Source organism: Halichoerus grypus, chromosome 6 (genome assembly GCF_964656455.1).
Source record: "Halichoerus grypus chromosome 6, mHalGry1.hap1.1, whole genome shotgun sequence".
NCBI lineage: Eukaryota > Metazoa > Chordata > Mammalia > Carnivora > Phocidae > Halichoerus > Halichoerus grypus.
The window spans coordinates 84848921-84867620 of NC_135717.1; the positions used below are offsets into that span (position 1 = coordinate 84848921).

Sequence of the window (18700 nt, forward strand, 5' to 3'; positions counted from 1 at the left end):
AACAAAACCTGAAAGAGCATTATACATTTTGTCTTGATAATTCCAATACTGGACATCTTTCTTAAGTAATTAATTTTTAATTCAGAAGCTACTTCTTATACACAAGGACATATACTATAAGAGTATTTCTTACTACGAAAACAAAATCAAATAGCCTATATATTATATAATAAAAGAAAAGTTAATTTGGTATGGCCATATAGAGATATACTCATGTAGCAAGGAGTTGGAATTCATGAAAGAGTGGCTGAATATGAAGGCATGTTTTCTTAATTACAGTGGGTAAAAAAGTATGATTGCAGTTGTGCAAAATATTCACAAAGGATTAGAAGAAAATAAATCACAACGTAAATGGCAATTGGTAGAATTAATTACATGTAATTTCTTATATTTTTCTTTATCTTTTCCCAATATTTTACAATGAGAATTCATTACTCCTCTAATAATCTTAACATAAGAATATAAGTAATTGAAGTTACATGGCTAATTTTATTTCTCATTCTTTCTGAGCTTTGTATTGACCTGTGGAGTCAAATCTCCTGAATACTTACTTAGCACATACATTCACTTGGAATTCATCATCCGAAATAGTTACTGTTTGTGGTGCACTGACCTTAACTTCAAACCTGGGCAACACTGGAAATACAAAGAAATAGACTTCAGTCCCTACAATCACTGGTGAGAAAAACTTATCGCAATCTTGTAACTAAGTATGCCTCTGTGCACAACATTGTCCTATGTATGCATCTATATACACCACGTTTCAATTGCCCCAAATTCTGTGTAAGTGATAGTGTCTTTCTCTTTTCTACTCTCAGAACTTCACATTTTTTTATTATAGTCTTTTACATCATGTAGAAGATTGTCTGGATTCTAGAAGATGAGATATTTCCTAGGTAGAAGAGTCAGGGGTTAGAATCAGGCTATGGGACAAGGAGTGAAGAACAAGAAAAGAGAGATGATAAAGCAGAAAACCCCAAGAAAGGAAAATGGCAGAAAACTAAATCAAGCCTCATCGACTTTTGCCTAAATCTAACATAAAAAAAATTTTTTTTGAGTCCTTTGAGCCCTGCATTTATACAGAACAACCATAAGTAGTATTTAATTACCGTATCTATCAACAGTAAATTGGTGTGTCAATGTCTTTCCTGATTTTATTCTCACAAAAATAGAGTAATCTCCAAACATTGGTTCTGAAATCAGTTGGAATGAGAGTTGGGTTATATTTTGAAAAGAGGTCACATTTTGCCATTGAAAAATTCTATTGTTTTGAGGATCCTAGAAATAAAGAAGAAGTAAAATCAGAGGTCAAAAGAGTATTAGTCTTTCCTTCTTTATTTTGGGTATTTTCTGTACTTAACGTAAGTAAAGAAAATTACCATTTTATTGAACTAATACCTCACACTGTAAAAATAACATAACTTTCTCAGGTACTCAAATTCAATTAATATTAATATTCAATTAATATAGTATATCTCTGGTAAACACCCCCTAAAATAAGAACAATAACCTGTAATAAATGCTTTGGATTTTTGTCTTTCTGAACCAGAGCTGCATAGTTAAAAAAATTTAAAACTCAATGTGTCTGCTCCAGAGTAGTGCTTTCCAAAGTAGAGTGGACCCACACCAGTAGAAGCATATGGAGGTATTTATCCTAACAGATACTTATAAAGATTGTCCCTGGTGTTTTATTTGGTAAGCAAATTGGTCATGAGTTTTCACACTGCATGCAAAAGCTGTTCAGTGGAAGTTCTATAATAAGAATGGATTGATAATGCCACCCTTTCTCCTTTACTTGCTTTTAGTATATTGCAGCTTATGTGAGCCAGGCTCACATAAGTTCTGATTAAAGAACTCCTGATAAAAAGATTTTTACAAAGAAACAAAAATATTATTTACTACTCACTTAGTTTTAATTTTTTTTCCTTTCTTCTATGATAAAGTCTAGAAGACTAAATTAATTTTCCAGGCTTCCTTTCAGTAAGGATTGCCCATGTGACTAAGTGTTGGCCAACTGAAAATAAGTAGAAGTCACTGGGAAATTATTTCTAAAAGAATCAGATGTAGCTGGCATTGAGAATAAAACAATGCACAGAGGATGGCAGGGAGGTTAAGTAGAAGAAGCCTGGATCCTTGGTAATGCTATGCTGTTCCCGTCCCCATCCGCGAGCACTTACACTTAGGCGTGGCAGTTCGTGAAAACAATAAACCTTTTACTCATTGAAGCCAATGTTAGTTAAGCTCTCTGTTGCTTTCAATGAAATACGACACTAGCTGAATTAGGATGTGAAGATAATACTATTTACGGATTACTAATGACGTAGAAAACACGAAAATGGCCAACTTGATATTTATCCTACTAGAAGGATGAGCTATTTGCCATCCATATAACAAAGTCAAAAAAAATTCAAATTATAAAGAAGCCTATTTGAACTAGGCATTTACATACATGTTCATTAATGAAGATCTCAGTGTATTAACATTTAGACTGAGTTAATAATAATGGTACATATTGCATGTAGAAATTAAAATGCATATGTTAGAGTTGATTGATACGAACGATTTACTGACAGACATAAGATTTGAAATGAGTTTGAAAGCCACACTACTGCAATAGAGATTTGAAAGCGAAGTGTCCATTTTGTAATGATATCACCTAATTTATTTCAAATCTTTAGGTGTTTATGTTTTCTATTTCCTTACAACAAGATGTGGTTAAATTAAGATTGAGAAGGGCCAGTAGCCCAAACTAAGCAATTTTAAATATAAAACTCACTTAGAAGGAGCCCAATCTTTTATTTTCCATGAAAACTCATTACTGCACTTGCCACACAGGACCTACACTAAACGTGGCAGCCCTTTATTTACATCTTCATCTGATGCCTTACACTGTGTATGTAGATAAAGGTTTTTCTTCCCTTTATTTCAGTTATCTTAATTTCTAACACATGTAATGAAAACTAGACACGCATCATTATTTATCTGAATATTTAAAAAATGAGTGCTTTCAGAAAATAGTTAATCTTGAGAAATTGTGATAAAGCGGATCGCTTACCTGAAGTGTGATCAATGGATACTGAAAAGAAAAAAAGAACCTGCAGGTTAATATTGTAATAGTGCTTTTTTTTTTTTTGCCAGATATTGCATTATTAAGATTATCTGACTTAGTGTTGAAACAGTCTTAACTCTCCCAGAAGACAAAATTTTTATAGCTAAGCATGCCAAGAAAACCCCAAACACGAAGGAGCTCCTGAACCTCATCAGGGAAGTCGAAAGCTGGTTCCATGCAACCCATTATTCCCCCTTATATGATGAGAAGACCTAAAGAAGTATAATTAACTCACTATAAAGGGAAGTTTTCAATTTGGGGGTCAGCTTTGAAACTATGCCTGTATAGTATTCCATGTCAGAACTGATTTCCGTACTTATAGAAAGCTTCCTTGATGACACTTTATACAGCAATGGATTTGTTTAATTTGCTTTGATTTAATTGTACCATTAGAAAGTATTGAACTCACCAAATCCTCAACAGGTCTGAACTTGGTATCCAGTGTCACAATGCGAATTTGTACTAAAAGAGAAGAGGAAGAGGGGACAATATTTTTTCTTGTTATTCCTCTCCCAGGTTATGGTTGCTTGTAAATAGATATAGAAATTAATTGTCTTGCTATTACAGAATGCTATACTCCCTTCGCCCCTAGCTCTCACTTGACCCTTTGAAAGTTGGGTTCTATTTGGAAAGATCTCTTCTTACACATTTGTAATTCCTCTGTTGCCGATTGCTCTGTTATTACTAAAGCTGACAGTAGCTGCTGCCACCACCAGAAACTTCTACCCTAAATGCCCACAGGGATACCTTAAAAATTGGTGCCGGAATTAATCATAGAAAGACAAGTGTGAAATATGTATAGTAGGAGTTATACTCCTCCTACAATTTTCCTGGAAAAATATATTAATGTTAGCAAACATTAAATTAATTTTAGTAGAATTCCAGAAAGACCATTTTAACTACCTTTGTATACATAGCTGTCATCACAGCTTTTAACAAGTCGAGAGAATATAACGCAGCAAAACATCTCACTATATGAATTCTGTTTTAATTCTTTTAAGTAAATCATACAAATATATAACATTAGAAGAAAATATATAGATGCTGTCATCCAACCCCCTAAATTTATAAATGAGAAAACTGAAAATCTCAAAGAGCTGAATTTACTTGGCAAAACCCAATAATTTATCAACAGAGCCAAAACAATGACCACATCCTTCAGAATCCTAGTTTGGTGTTCTTTCCGCTACCTTTTATTTAACACAATAATAAAGAAAATTAGAAGGACTCTGCTCTGCTTAGGTTATCAGATTTGTGATTATTTCTACTGGTATGAATAATAATAATAATAATAATATCATTTGCAAAGTCTTTACTGGGTGCTAGGTACTATTTTACATTGACTATCTTATTTTACTCTCACAATATTTCTGCAAGTGAATAATTTTTAGTATCTCTATTCTACAGAGGAAAAAAAAATGAGTCTAAACAGAGGTTTAATTAGCTTGCCCATTTGGTAAATTATGGGGCAACAAGTGAAACCAAATAATGGTTTGCTCATAGTCATTATATTATGGAAGTCTGTCACTAGAATTTTTAAAACGTGAAAGTGGCATGCACGAGTTTAAGAAGCCAAGCATTCAATTTTTTTTATTATGTTATGTTAATCACCATACATTACACCATTAGTTTTTGATGTAGTGTTCCATGATTCATTGTTTGCATATAACACCCAGTGCTCCATCCAGTACGTGCCCTCTTTAATACCCATCACCAGGCTAACCCATCCTCCCACCCCCCTCCCCTCTATAACCCTCAGTCCGTTTCTCGGAGTCCATAGTCTTTCATGGTTCGTCTCCCCCACCGATTTTGCCCCCTTCATTTCTCCCTTCCTACTATCTTCTTTTTTTTTTTTTTTAACATATAATGTATTATTTGTTTCAGAGGTACAGGTCTGTGATTCAACAGTCTTACACAATTGTGTAAGAAGCCAAGCATTCAATTAATGGAGTTGGAAGGCACTGTTTCCTAACTGATCTGGACAACCAGTAGAAATCCACGATCCCATAACGTTTTAAACTTAAGACTGACATTTACGTGTTTGGATTGCTTTAAATTTGAAGACTGTGTTCCTGAGGCCAGTGATACAAAGGAAACATGCACATTGACTTACTATTCTCGCCAGGTTTGTAGATGGGTTTATCTGTCTGCATAAAAGTTACGGTCTCCTCTGAAGTGAGTGCTACAGATCTCCTCTCGAAGATTTTAAGCGTCTCTCCTTTAGCCAACAATGTCACAAAAGCCAACTGCTCAGAGGACTTCTGAGAAACCTGTTTATGTTAAAGAGCAGAGAATGGGAAAACAGTTTTTAGACATTAAGCTGGTAAACAATGTCTTAATTTGGTTTCTTAAGCTAAGAGCCTCCAGAGAGCACATTGTTTCTTAACAGGAGGTGTGGAGACCACTTTTTACAATTCCTTTATTGAGCGTGAGGACAGTTTCTAATAAACTTATTTTTATGTCTGCTAGCCTTCTATTTTCTTTTTTCCTTGCCCTGAGTCCCAGTCTTGCTTCTCTTTACCTGGATTCTCTTTCCTCATATTGTTAAATGGTTCTGTTTAAAAAGCAGTGATTGCATTTTATTATAACTCCCTGTGAAAGAAAAATGGCAATATTTCACAAGTTTTGTGGCATGGGTTCCTCTCAGGAATTCTCTAGTTCTACTCCCTAGTTTCCACAATTCATCCCAAATCAAGATTTGTTATCTCTCTTAAAATGATTTTTATGTAATAATTTCATCACCCCAACAGAAGCACTGAAAGGGCAAATCCAGTGCCTCACCTGGAAATCTGCACAAGCATAGAAGTTATCCTCTTCCACAGACTGATCAAAAATCGTGGTATTGTATCCATCATATTCTAAGACGACACTCAAGGATATGGATTCATTAAGGTTTGAAAGGTGGAGACAAGCCTTTTCGGCAGAATGACTCTGCATCACGGAGGAGACCCATAGGATATACTTTCTATGCAAAGAAAGTGATCAACACTTTAAACAAGTGTAGCAGAAATGCAAAACATGCATAAGAAACAATTTTAGCTTATTGAAATATTTCTAAAACATTTTTCATTGTATTAAAATAATCTTGAGTATGCAGAGAGTTATCTTAAGAAAAATATGTCCATTCCCTTCATACACTTGTTTAAAATTCATAAGGCAAACCAGCACTCAGTCTCAGAAGTTGAAATGGTGAAATACAATCAAATTTTAACACAGAACATATTTAATAAGGTCACTTGGCTAGTACTATAGTAAGAATAAAGGGTATAACATTTCCTTACGGTTCTGAGGCCACAGAAACAGCAAAATGAAGCCAAAAGGTGCTCAGAAAAATGATGGGCACCATTTTATCCTGGTGTCTGAACAATAAAGACTTAAAGTAAATACTCAATCTCTCTCTTTCTTTCTTAGTATATATTAGCTGCCCCAACTATCCACTTTCTTTTCTTCCTTCTACTGTGCCTCGCTCTGTACCTCTTTGCTTTTATAGTAACCCACAATGAAGGATCAGCTACTTTTTGGAACAAGTCACAGAGGACCCGCCAATCACATTTAGATGGCCTCTCCCATTACTTGGCGGGGTGGGGTGTGGGGGAGGGGTGGTGGTGGTGGTGCTTGTCATTTTGTATACAACTTCCTTCTCAAGTTCACTGAATGCTGCTCTCTGTTTTTGGAATCAGCAGCACAGGTTGGGCTGGAAGAAAGAGAAAACAAAGAAAGCAGTTTTGTGACACGTGGGAGTTTATTAGTTTAATTTAGCATTTCCCTCCCAGGGCTGATCGCAGTATCAAAAGCAGTAATAGACAGGAATTTGCACTTGGAAGAAAAATCCCTCTCGGAAGAGCTGTTATCATCCCAATTGCCAAAAGGTAAATTTTTCAGGCTGCTGAGAAAAGTAGTATATCTGATGTTGTCAAAACACAGATGCAAATAGATAACTCAATATAGGCTCATCTTACAGATAATTGAGACTGTTGTTATTTTTTTTTATAAATTTCTAATACAGAATACAACATTTAAAATATTGATATGTGGTCAACATTTACTACGATTTCTTAGTAAGATTTTCTTTACAATGTTCAATATCCTTTTCTACCCTAAATACAATAAGAAAAAAAATTAAAGAAAAGGTAATAAATATATGTGTGTGTACACACCTACTGATCACTTCTAGGCCCCCCCCCCAAAAAAAGGGCTTTATCATAATTTGGTTCCAAAACATTTCTAAAAGGAAAATGAGCCATGCCAAAGAAACTCACGATGTCTTGACTGTGTCTCTAGTGTGTTAATTTTCCCACTTGTCTTCTTTTCTTTTTTTTCTTTTTCTTTTTTTAAGATTTTATTTATTTATTTGACAGAGAGAGAGCACAAGCAGGGGGAAGGGAAGGGGCAGAGGCAGAGGGAAAAGCAGGCTCCCCACTGAGCCGGGAGCCCGATGCGGAACTCAATCCCAGGACCCTGGGATCATGACCTGAGCCGAAGGCAGACACTTAACGGACTGAGCCACCAGGTGCCCTTTTCTTTTCTTTTTTTTTTTATAACATATTTTCTGTTTCAAGTATTGATGGAGTTAGAACATGTGGTTTGAAGAATGTTACATTGTGTCGAGAAGAGAGAACTGGTTTCAGTCTTTATTTCTAAAAGAAATAGGCCGGCAGGCAACAGGGCAAGGGCAAATACAAAGTGAAAAACCATAGCAATTATACAGATGAGGAGCTGTGATGAGGTAGTAAGAGGCCTCAGGAATGTGAGAGCAAGGGCTCCTTGGAGACCACGCTTCGTATTCCACTGCTGAAGTGTGTTCACAAAGTCTCTGACCATGTTGCTCTCTCAGTACAATTCCTCATTTCTATGTAGGACTTTTGTTTTTGTCTGCCTTTTCTCTATTCCTGCATAAGAAGTCAAATCTCTTGAATTCTCTGCTTCAGCGTTAATCCTCAATTGTCGACCTGTCCTGCCAGTTTTATGATTTAATTTCTTTTCACTGGAAACTCAAACTGTTCATCTCTGTTTTTGACCAAATTCTTAACCTCTGATAGCCCCTCAAGCTTATTATTAGAGCACTCTCTCCACTCCACTCCCCAGACTCATAAGATAAATCACTAGCTTCCCGAACAATTGAAGCTCACCAGCTTTCACTCACCAATTCAAGGCAGACAGCCGCCACAAGGCAGATTGTTTATAGATCAAAGCAACTAATTCTTTATTCCCAGGGCTGATAAATCCAAAGGATTGAAACTTCTCTAAAATATTTGCATTTTTCCAAATGTAAAACTTTCATGCTGATTAAATGACTCTGTTTATCTTAACTTTAATCAAGGCAATTTACTGCTAACAAAAATGTGTATTTTACCCAACTGTCTTAATTCATCTTCGGGACTAACATGTTTTTACAATATTGCTTTCCCCAAATATAATTTTATCTGATTAAAGTGGTCTTCAGGTTAATGGGCTCTTGTCCCAGAGACTTCAGGTATTAATCCAACCTTACCTATTGAGTACTTGCAATGTATAGGCAATAGTGCTAGGTTCTAGAGATCAAAAGATGGGTAAGACTCAATTCTCTAAAGCAGTTTACCTTCTAGTAGAGAAGGGAATGAAGAAAGGGAGGAAGGGAGGATAGAAGAAGAGAAGGAAGAAAGAAAAGAAAGGAAAGGAAGAGAGGGAAAGGGGGAACGACATGGGAGAAGGGAGGAGGGAGAGAGAGGATGAAGGAAGAGAGGAACTACAGACAAGAGAGGGTATTTCCTGAGCACTCTGTATGTAGCAGGCAGGATACTAGGGGCTGATAGTGACAGTATCTCATTGAATCCTCAGAAAATACAATTTTAAATGTACTACTTATTCTTCTTTTACGAGATAAGAAAATACAGTATCAGAAAAAGTCATTAATTTTCAGAGTCTCTCAGACAGTAAGTCTGGGAAGAAGTTCTTTTAACAATCATACATTGAATGAGATCAAAGGGTTATGTTCATAGGTAAGAATATGAAAGGACATGGATTAATATACTATGTTCTAAGTTCTCAGTAGGTTTCTGCTGAGCAAAGGCATATGCTATGGAAAACAGATATTACATCATCATTTGACAGATTCAATACTGTTTAAGTTATTGGTATTTACTGCTAAGGGAATAGCTCTATTCACTTCATTCAGTATGTATTTATTAAGTACCTACTATCTGCCAGAATTGTGGTAGATGGTAGGAATGAAGAGGTGAATGTAAGTTTTGGAGTTATCATTCCATTAGGAAAGGCAGAGGCTCAATAACTAATAATTCATTACAATCATGGTAAGTATCACAGAAAAGAACAACAGGGCACTATGGGAATGTATGCTGGGGAGTACTTAGTATTAAACCAGATCCTGGTGATAAACAGATGAGCGAGCCCACTTCTTTTCCTAGAACAGTTCACTGTCCACTCTGCAGGACGTGTAAGCACAAAATGCAATGCCATGTGATAGAAAGACTACTCTATATTGAAACCGTGAACAATGCTCAATGGAATCACATTAAAACAATAAATTGGAAAGTCAGAAAAGAATTTAATAAGAAGGCTTTGAGTTGGAAATATTAACATGATTATGAATTTGCCATGTATAGTAGAAATTAAAGAAACTATTACTGACGTAACAGCTTTAAAAAAGTTTTTTTTTTTAATTCAAGTATAATTACTATACAGTGTTTTATTAGTTTCAGGTGTATAATATAATGATTCAACAATTCTATCCATTACTCAGTACTCATCATGGTAAGTGTACTCTTAATCCTTCACCTATTTCACCCATCCCTTCACCCACCTCCTCTCTGGCAAGCACGTTTGTTCTCTATACTTAAGATTCTGGGTTTTTGAATGTTTGGGTCAACCAAGAAATCAAAGAAGAACTTAAACAATTCATGGAAATCAATGAGAATGAAAACACATCGGTCCAAAACCTATGGGATACTGCAAAGGCAGTCCTAAGGGGGAAATACATAGCCATCCAAGCCTCACTCAAAAAACAGAAAAATCCCAAATTCACCAACTAACTCTACACCTAAAAGAACTAGAGAAAAAGCAACAAATGACGCCTAAGCCACGCATTAGAAGAGAAATAATTAAAATTAGAGCAGAAATCAACGAATTAGAAACCAGAAACACAGTAGATCAGATCAACGAAACTAGAAGTTGGTTCTTTGAAAGAATTAATAAGATTGATAAACCCCTGGCCAGACATATCCAAAAGAAAAGAGAAAGGACCCAAATTAATAAAATTATGAATGAAAGGGGAGAGATCACGACTAACACCAAGGAAATAGAAACAATTATTAGAAATTATTATCAACAACTATATGCCAATAAACTGAGCAATCTGGATGAAATGGAGGCCTTCCTGGAAACCTATAAGCTGCCAAGACTGAAACAGGAAGAAATTGACAACCTGAATAGGCCAATAACCAGTAACGAGATTGAAGCAGTGATCAAAAACCTCCCAAAAAACAAGAGTCCAGGGCCTGATGAATTCCCTGGAGAATTCTACCAAACATTCAAAGAAGACATAATACCTATTCTACTGAAGCTGTTTCAAAAAATAGAAACAGAAGGAAAACTTCCAGACTCATTCTATGAGGCCCCAAACCAGGCAAAGACCCCATCAAAGAGGAGAATTTCAGACCGATATCCCTGATGAATATGGATTCCAAAATCCTCAACAAAATCCTAGGTAATAGGATCCAACAATACATTAAAAGGATCATCCACCACGACCAAGTGGGATTTATCCCTGGGATGCAAGGGTGGTTCAACATTCGCAAATCAATCAATGTGATAGAACACATTAATAAGAGGAGGCAGAAGAACCATATGGTCCTCTCAATTGATGCAGAAAAAGCATTTGACAAAATACAACATCCTTTCCTGATTAAAACTCTCCAGAGTATAAGGATAGAGGGAACATTCCTCAAGCTCATAAAATCCATCTATGAAAAACCCACAGCGAATATCATCCTCAATGGGGAAAAGCTGAGAGCCTTTCCCTTAAGATCAGGAACATGTCAAAGTGCCTACTCTCACCATTGTTGTTCAACATAGTACTAGAAGTCCTAGCAACAGCAATCAGACAACAAAAAGAAATAAAAGGTATTCAAATTGGCAAAGAAGAAGTCAAACTCTCTCTTTTCGCAGATGACATGATACTTTATGTGGAAAACCCAAAAGACTCCACCCCCAAATTACTAGAACTCATCCAGCAATTCAGTAATGTGGCAGGATACAAAATCAATGCACAGAAATCAGTTGCTTTCTTATACACTAACAATGCAACTGTAGAAAGAGAAATTAAAGAAATAATTCCATTTACAATAGCACCAAAAACCATAAGATACCTCGGAATAAACCTAACCAAAGAGGTAAAGGATCTATACTCTAGGAACTACAGAACACTCATGAAAGAAGTTGAAGAAGACACAAAAAGATGGAAAAATATTCCATGCTCATGGATCGGAAGAATAAACACTGTTAAAATGTCTATGCTACCCAGAGCAATCTATACCTTCAATGCCATCCCGATCAAAATTCCAATGACATTTTTCAAAGTGCTGGAACAAACAATCCTAAAATTTGTATGGAATCAGAAAAGACCCCGAATCTCCAAGGAGATGTTGAAAAAGAAAAACAAAGCTGGGGGCATCACGTTGCCCGATTTCAAGCTATATTACAAAGCAGTGATCACCAAGACAGCATGGTACTGGCACAAAAACAGACATATAGATCAATGGAACAGAATAGAGAACCCAGATATGGACCCTCAACTCTATGGTCAAATAATCTCTGACAAAGCAGGAAAAAACATGCAATGGAAAAAAGACAGTCTCTTCAATAAATGGTGCTGGGAAAATTGGACAGCCACATGCAGAAGAATGAAACTCGATCATTCTCTAACACCACTCACAAAGATAAACTCAAAGTGGATGAAAGACCTCAATGTGAGACAGGAATCCATCCAAATCCTAGAGGAGAACATAGGCAGTAACCTCTTTGACATCAGCCACAGCAACTTCTTTCAAGATACATCTCCAAAAGCTAGTGAAACAAAAGCAAAAATGAACTTTTGGGACTTCATCAAGATAAAAAGCTTCTGCACTGCAAAGGAAACAGTCAACAAAACAAAGAGGCAACCCACAGAATGGGAGAAGATATTTGCAAATGACACTACAGATAAAGGGCTGGTATCCAAAATATATAAAGATCTTCTCAAACTCAACACCCAAAAAACAAAGAATCAAGTCAGAAAGTGGGCAGAAGAGATGAACAGACACTTCTCTGAAGAAGACATACAAATGGCTAACAGACACATGAAAAAATGTTCATCATCATTAGCCATCAGGGAAATCCAAATCAAAACCACACTGAGATACCACCTTACACCAGTTAGAATGGCGAAAATGGACAGGGAAAGAAACAACAGATGTTGGAGAGGTTGTGGAGAAAGGGGAACCCTCACTGTTGGTGGGAATGCAAGTTGGTACAGCCACTTTGGAAAACAGTGTGGAGGTTCCTCAAAAATTTAAAAATAGAGCTACCCTATGACCCAACAATTGAACTACTGGGTATTTACCCCAAAGACACAGATGTAGTGAAAAGAAGGGCCATATGCACCCCAATGTTCATAGCAGCAATGTCCACAATAGCCAAACTGTGCAAAGAGCCGAGATGCCCTTCAACAGATGAATGGATAAAGAAGATGTGGTCCATATATACAATGGAATATTACTCAGCCATCAGAAAAGATGAATACCCAACTTTTACAACAACATGGATGGGACTGGAGGAGATTACGCTAAGCGAAATAAGTCAAGCAGAGAAAGTCAATTATCATATGGTTTCACTTATTTGTGGAACATAAGGAATAACATGGAGGACATTAGGAGAAGGAAGGGAAAAATGGGGGGAGGGAATTGGAGGGAGAGATGAACCATGAGAGACTATGGACCTGAGAAACAAACAGGGTTCTAGAGGGGAGGGGGGAGGGGGGATTGGTTAGCCCGGTGATGGGTATTAAGGAGGGCACATACTGCATGGAGCACTGGGTGTTATACGAAAACAATGGATCGTGGGTCACTACATCAAAAACTAATGATGTATTGTATGGTGACTAACATAATATAATAAAATTAAAAACTACAAAAAAAAAAGATTCTGGTTTTTTGTTTGTGTCTTTTTTTTTCTTTGTTCATTTGTTTTGTTTCTTAAATACCACATATGGGTGAAATCATATGGTATTTGTCTTTCTCTGACTGACTTATTTGCCTTAGCATTATACCCTCTAGATCCATTCATGTTGTTGCAAATGGCCAGATTTCATTCTCCTTTATGGCTGAGTAATATTCCATTCTGTTTCCATTCATCTATGGTTGGACACTTGGGGCTGCTTTCCATATCTTGGCTATTATAAATAATGCTGCAAAAATCATAGGGTACATATATCTTTTCGAGTTAGTTTTTTGTTTTCTTTGGGTAAATATCCAGTAGTGGAATTACTGGATCATATGGTAATTGTATTTTAAATTTTTTGAGGAGCCTCCATACTATTTTCCACAGTGGCTGCTCCAGCTTGCATTCCCACCAACAGTGAATGAGAATCCCTTTTTCTTCACAACTTCACCAATATTTGTTGTTTCTGAAATAACAGCTTTTTGAAGAAAATTATAGAACTCTAATTAAATATTATGTATATTTAAAAAATAATAGTTTCAGTATTGGTGGAGGAAACAATGTGGTATGGAATGACATTCAATAAGGAGATTGAAAAAGGTTGTGGTTGGCTTGTGAGAAGTCTTTTTCTTGTGCTAAGGATACTGAATGTTATTTTGAAGGGTAATGGATATAATGACTCTGTACTCCATGGAAAACAGAGAGGAATAAAATGGTGGCCAGAGAGCCATATATAAGTCTGCTCAAAGACTATTCTGAGTTACAAAGGTAAGGGACTGAACAATGGCAGTATCTCCTCAAGAAACATTTTTTACACTCCAGTTGAGCGCCATTGCAATTAGACAAGATAGGAAAGACAAAATGAATATATAGATTTAGTGATGATTTAAGTTTGGTATATACTAAATATGAGGGAACTACAGTGCAAAAAAGATGGGATCCCCAGTAGACAGTTTAAATAATAAATCTGGTGCTCTGGAAAAAGTTGGAGATGTGAATATAGATTTGGAAATCATTACATCATATATATGATGTTAAATATCATGGGTTGCTAAAATTATGGAGGAAAATCATTAACAAAGGGAAGGAAGGTAGCCAATGGTACCAGAAAGCCTGGTGAAGATCTAGTTTCTCTGCTACTTGAGCTGGGTGATATTTATCAGGCATGGGGCAATACTGATTTATTTCCCTAGCACCACTGAGGTGAATCGGAGGCAACGCCTTAAAATGTTTTGACATTATGTGTTTTACAAATTCTTTAAACAACAAGAAAAATTTTCTTGATTTTCTTAGCTACATAATTAATAATAGTCCATTTTAAGTGACAGAAATTTAAAATCTATTTCAGAGTTCCTGAGAAAATCCCGTACTTCTAGCTCACCTGAATGAAATGTTTAAGTCAACATTACAAATAAGAGTATTTCTCAAGACCAGTAATATATAGGCACTTAGTTATGTTTTAGAAGATAAAACTATTCAATTCCTGATGTTGCAATCCATTGAAAAGGAAATCACCTTTTCCTCCTAAAACAACCTGCTTGACAAGTGAAATCGCCCTTCTCATTCTCAGATGCTTATCTTCTGCATCACTGATTGGTTGTTAAGGTTGCCAAGAAATTTCTAATCACACAATACCCACCTGTGGATGAGTGATTAAAATAAAAGTAATGGGGAAAAACAGATGGATGATGAATGGTCATGTGAATATTTATGATGTGACTAGGTTTACAAAGACATATTTTTCAACTCTGCAAACAAAATTCAACAGGGTCAAAGATAAGATTATCCAAGATCATTTAGGGCAGTTTTTTATCCTTCCATTTGCCTAAGCATCCACTACCAATCCTCCCATCCAAGTACTAATCAGGCCTGACCCTGCTTAGCTTCCGAGATCAGACGAGATCGGGCGCGTTCAGGGTGGTATGGCCGTAGACTCCACTACCAATCCTAAATGTCAATCCACCTAAACAGACAAATAAATTAACAGACCAATGTCAAATGGAGTCTTTACCAAATGCTACCACCCGTATGGTGGTTCAGATACCTTCAGTTCTACAACACTTTTCTTTACTAGAGAAAAAGGCTGAGGTGAGGGGTGGATGAGATGGAGGAAGAATGTATAAGAATGATAATATAATGTAGTATTTATAGTTATGTGACTCTTCACTGGAACCACCATCCTTTCTGTGACCATCCTTGTAGAAACGTGGCCTTAGCAAAACATTTAGACTCCAATTAAACTTGTCTATTTGACACAGAGATTAAGTCATTGCTTCATAAAATATTCATAATGTGTTTGATATGACCACATATCAATAATAGGTCTGTGATTGGGTAGAAACAAAAAAAGTAATAATACATGGTTTATTTTCTTCAAGAACATGGTGATATAATTGGTAAGAGAAGTGCAAGATCAACTCCAGGCCATGCAAACGTAATAATAAAGAAAAATGGGTTTTAGGAAGTTTTCTGCCTAGAGGAAAGCAGGATCAAAGAGGATCCCGACAAAGAGTCTTCAGGTTTTTAATTTTATTATTATCTAAAAATCAGAAGCCTCAATTAGATGTACTCCCTACCCAGAACTGCTGTTACACTTTAACTTGAGTAGGCTGGATGGTACATCAATAAATGGAACTTGGAAGAGGTTAGGGTATGAAACTCTAGGGTCAAAAAAGTTTTGAATTTGGAACCTGGATGTTAGGCATGAGAGATAAGGTATGATTTTCTCTTTCTTCCCCAGAATAAAAGGGGATAAAAGTTAGCTAATGCAGGTCTCTGAATTCCTCTGAATTGGTGGTGTTCTTTCTCCTTCTATCATCAATTAGATTGATAAAACCAATTAAGATGGCACTTTTTCGAAAAACAAGGGAAGCACTGGGACATTGCGTCTTTATTTTCTTGTGTCTGTTTTCCTTATCTTCCTAAGTGAAGAGATAGTATAATAAAATGAAATAACCTTAGCTGAGTGGATCTGACCTACTTCATTGTGACTATCTGAGCAATCAAACTACCTTGAGTAACCCTTCTGGTCTGAACACCTAGCTCATTGTGATGACCATGGTGAGATTTAAAAGAATATGTTTATATATGACTCTTGCCACATTATTTCAGAAAATTTTATGCATCAGCATTTGAATCAGTAGACTGGGTAAAGAAAATCTGCCTTGACCAATGTGGACAGGCATCATCCAATCCATGGAAGTCGAGAACAGAATAAAAAGGCAGAGTAAGGGCAAATTCTCTGTCTTCTTGGGCTGGAGCATCCATATTCTGTTCTCAGACATCAGAGCTCTGGGTTCTTAGGCTTTTGGACTCAGAACGATTTATATCACTGGCTTTCCTGGTCCGCCAGTTGGAGACAACATATTGTGACATATCTTAGCCTCCATAATCAAATGAATCAATTCCCATAATAAATCTCTATTATCTATCTATCTATCTATCTATCTATCTATCTATCTATCTATCTATCCTCTGTCAATCATCTATCATCATTATATATACTATTGTTTCTGTTTCTTTGGAGAACTCTGGCTAATACACATCCCTTACTTCTGCTGCATGTAGGAGAGTAAGCAATTTAGGTACCATTCAGGCAACTTGTTGCAATTCTACCTCTTAACCACTCAGCCTTTAAGCATTCATTAACAGGTAGGACAGTAGAGTACCTTTGCTTCTCTCTACTCACCTACCACTTGAGGGAGAGCATTCACCAGCAGATCCTATGAAGTTCTCTCATATTCCCTAGCTTGACCCATGGAACTCTTGTTCTTTCTCTTCTAGAAGGGCATGTTTTGTCAGTATCACATTTTCATGCTTCAAAAGTGTCAGAAAACTGTGAAGAATCTGAGATTTTATCTTATTTTCAAACTAACAAGTTAGCCATCTATTTCATGAATGCCAGCAGAAGACACTAGACTCCTGGAGTAGAAACAAAGCAACTTTATTATTTATGGTAAGCAGTTTAAATCACATGTTCACTTTGGTTTCCATGGTCCCTCCCAGTTCCACTGGGACAACATGGAGTGACCCAGAGAGGTGCTACGTAAGTAGTGAGTGTGAATCACAGCTCAACAGTCCCAACCTTAAGAAACCTTGATCTTGGGGTGCCTGGGTGGCTCAGCCAATTAAGTGTCTGCCTTCAGCTCAGATCATGATCCTGGGGTCCTGGGATTGAGCTCCGTGTCGGGCTCCCGGCTCAGTGGGAATCCTGTTTCTCCCTCTCCCTCTGCCTGAGACTCAGCCTGCTTGTGCTCTGTCTCTCTCTCTCTGTCAAATAAATAAATAAAATCTCTAAAAGAAAAACAAAAAACAAAAACAAACCTTGATCTTTTACAGTAGGCTGCAAACAAACCCACCTGATCTTTGCTTCAGACAAAGGTCATTCTTTTTAAATACTAAAAATAGATTAAATAAATTATTTTAAAAATAAGAGACCTTACTTTTATTATATTGGATAGCAAATGAATCTGCCTTCTGCTCTGGAGGGAGACATGGTCTGTATTATCCAAGGCTGTTCACTGTATACGTATCCTTGAAAAGATAGTCTGGAAGAAAAAAAATATTAGTCTCTATTCCCAAAATGTGCATAGAGACCTGTGGAGAATGGTCTACCAATAATATTTGCATATTATATGCACGGTTTGCTTCTTTCTTTTTTCACTTACGAATCTGTTTTAGAAATCTTACATGGAGTGCACCATCATTGACTTTTGCAAGAGCAGAGGTAGAATTATCTGGACCCTTAGATTAATCTTTTGCTCCTAGAAACAGTGCTACAATAACTTTTAATATAATTTTTTTATATACGTGGATAAGTCTTATCTGTTGGAAAACTTTGCCAGAAGTGGAATTGTGAGGTCAAAGTTAATGTAATTTCAATTGGAATAAAGACTGGTAAATTGTCTTCCCTGTGCGCTGTACCATTTTGCACTACCACTAGTGAGCGAGGCCTGTGGGGTAACTGCCTTGTCGACAGAATGTATAGCCCAACTTTGAGACCTGTGCCAAAACAATAGGTGAAAGTAGTAGTTTTGGCTTGTATTTGTTTTATGATGAGTGAAATTGAGCATCTTTTCATATGCTTAAATGCCATGTGTATTTATTTACTTGCTAAGTTTTGGTTAAAACCTTTTGTTTATTTTTCCACTGGGTTGCTGTTCTGATTTGTTTCCATTTCTGGTACCTCTCTATACCCAAAGAAAAATAGCTCTTCGTGTTGTGATGTTTTCATTTGTCATTGACATTGCTTATGACTTTTTTTCTTTAAATGATGCAGGCACCTTTATTTTTATGTAGATGAATTTTAAAATCTTTTCTCTTTTGGCTTCTGGATGTTATCTTTTTCTTAATTTTTCTTTTATATTTTCTATTATTATGTTCAATTAGCCAACATACAGT

General features: G+C 36.4%; 1 protein-coding gene across 1 annotated transcript in view; it reads right to left on the reverse strand.

Moving 5' to 3' along the window:
* Nucleotides 1-18700, reverse strand: part of LOC118519673 (ovostatin homolog 2-like) — a 76269-nt gene that overhangs the window by 43032 nt on the left and 14537 nt on the right. Inside the window, exons 2-8 of the mRNA XM_078074155.1 lie at nucleotides 17385-17394; nucleotides 5891-6074; nucleotides 5223-5379; nucleotides 3519-3571; nucleotides 3056-3076; nucleotides 1110-1278; nucleotides 552-636 (exon numbers count right to left, since the gene is read on the reverse strand). Coding sequence (XP_077930281.1) covers nucleotides 552-636; nucleotides 1110-1278; nucleotides 3056-3076; nucleotides 3519-3571; nucleotides 5223-5379; nucleotides 5891-6074; nucleotides 17385-17394 — 679 coding nt within the window. The remainder of the gene's footprint in view (nucleotides 1-551; nucleotides 637-1109; nucleotides 1279-3055; nucleotides 3077-3518; nucleotides 3572-5222; nucleotides 5380-5890; nucleotides 6075-17384; nucleotides 17395-18700) is intronic.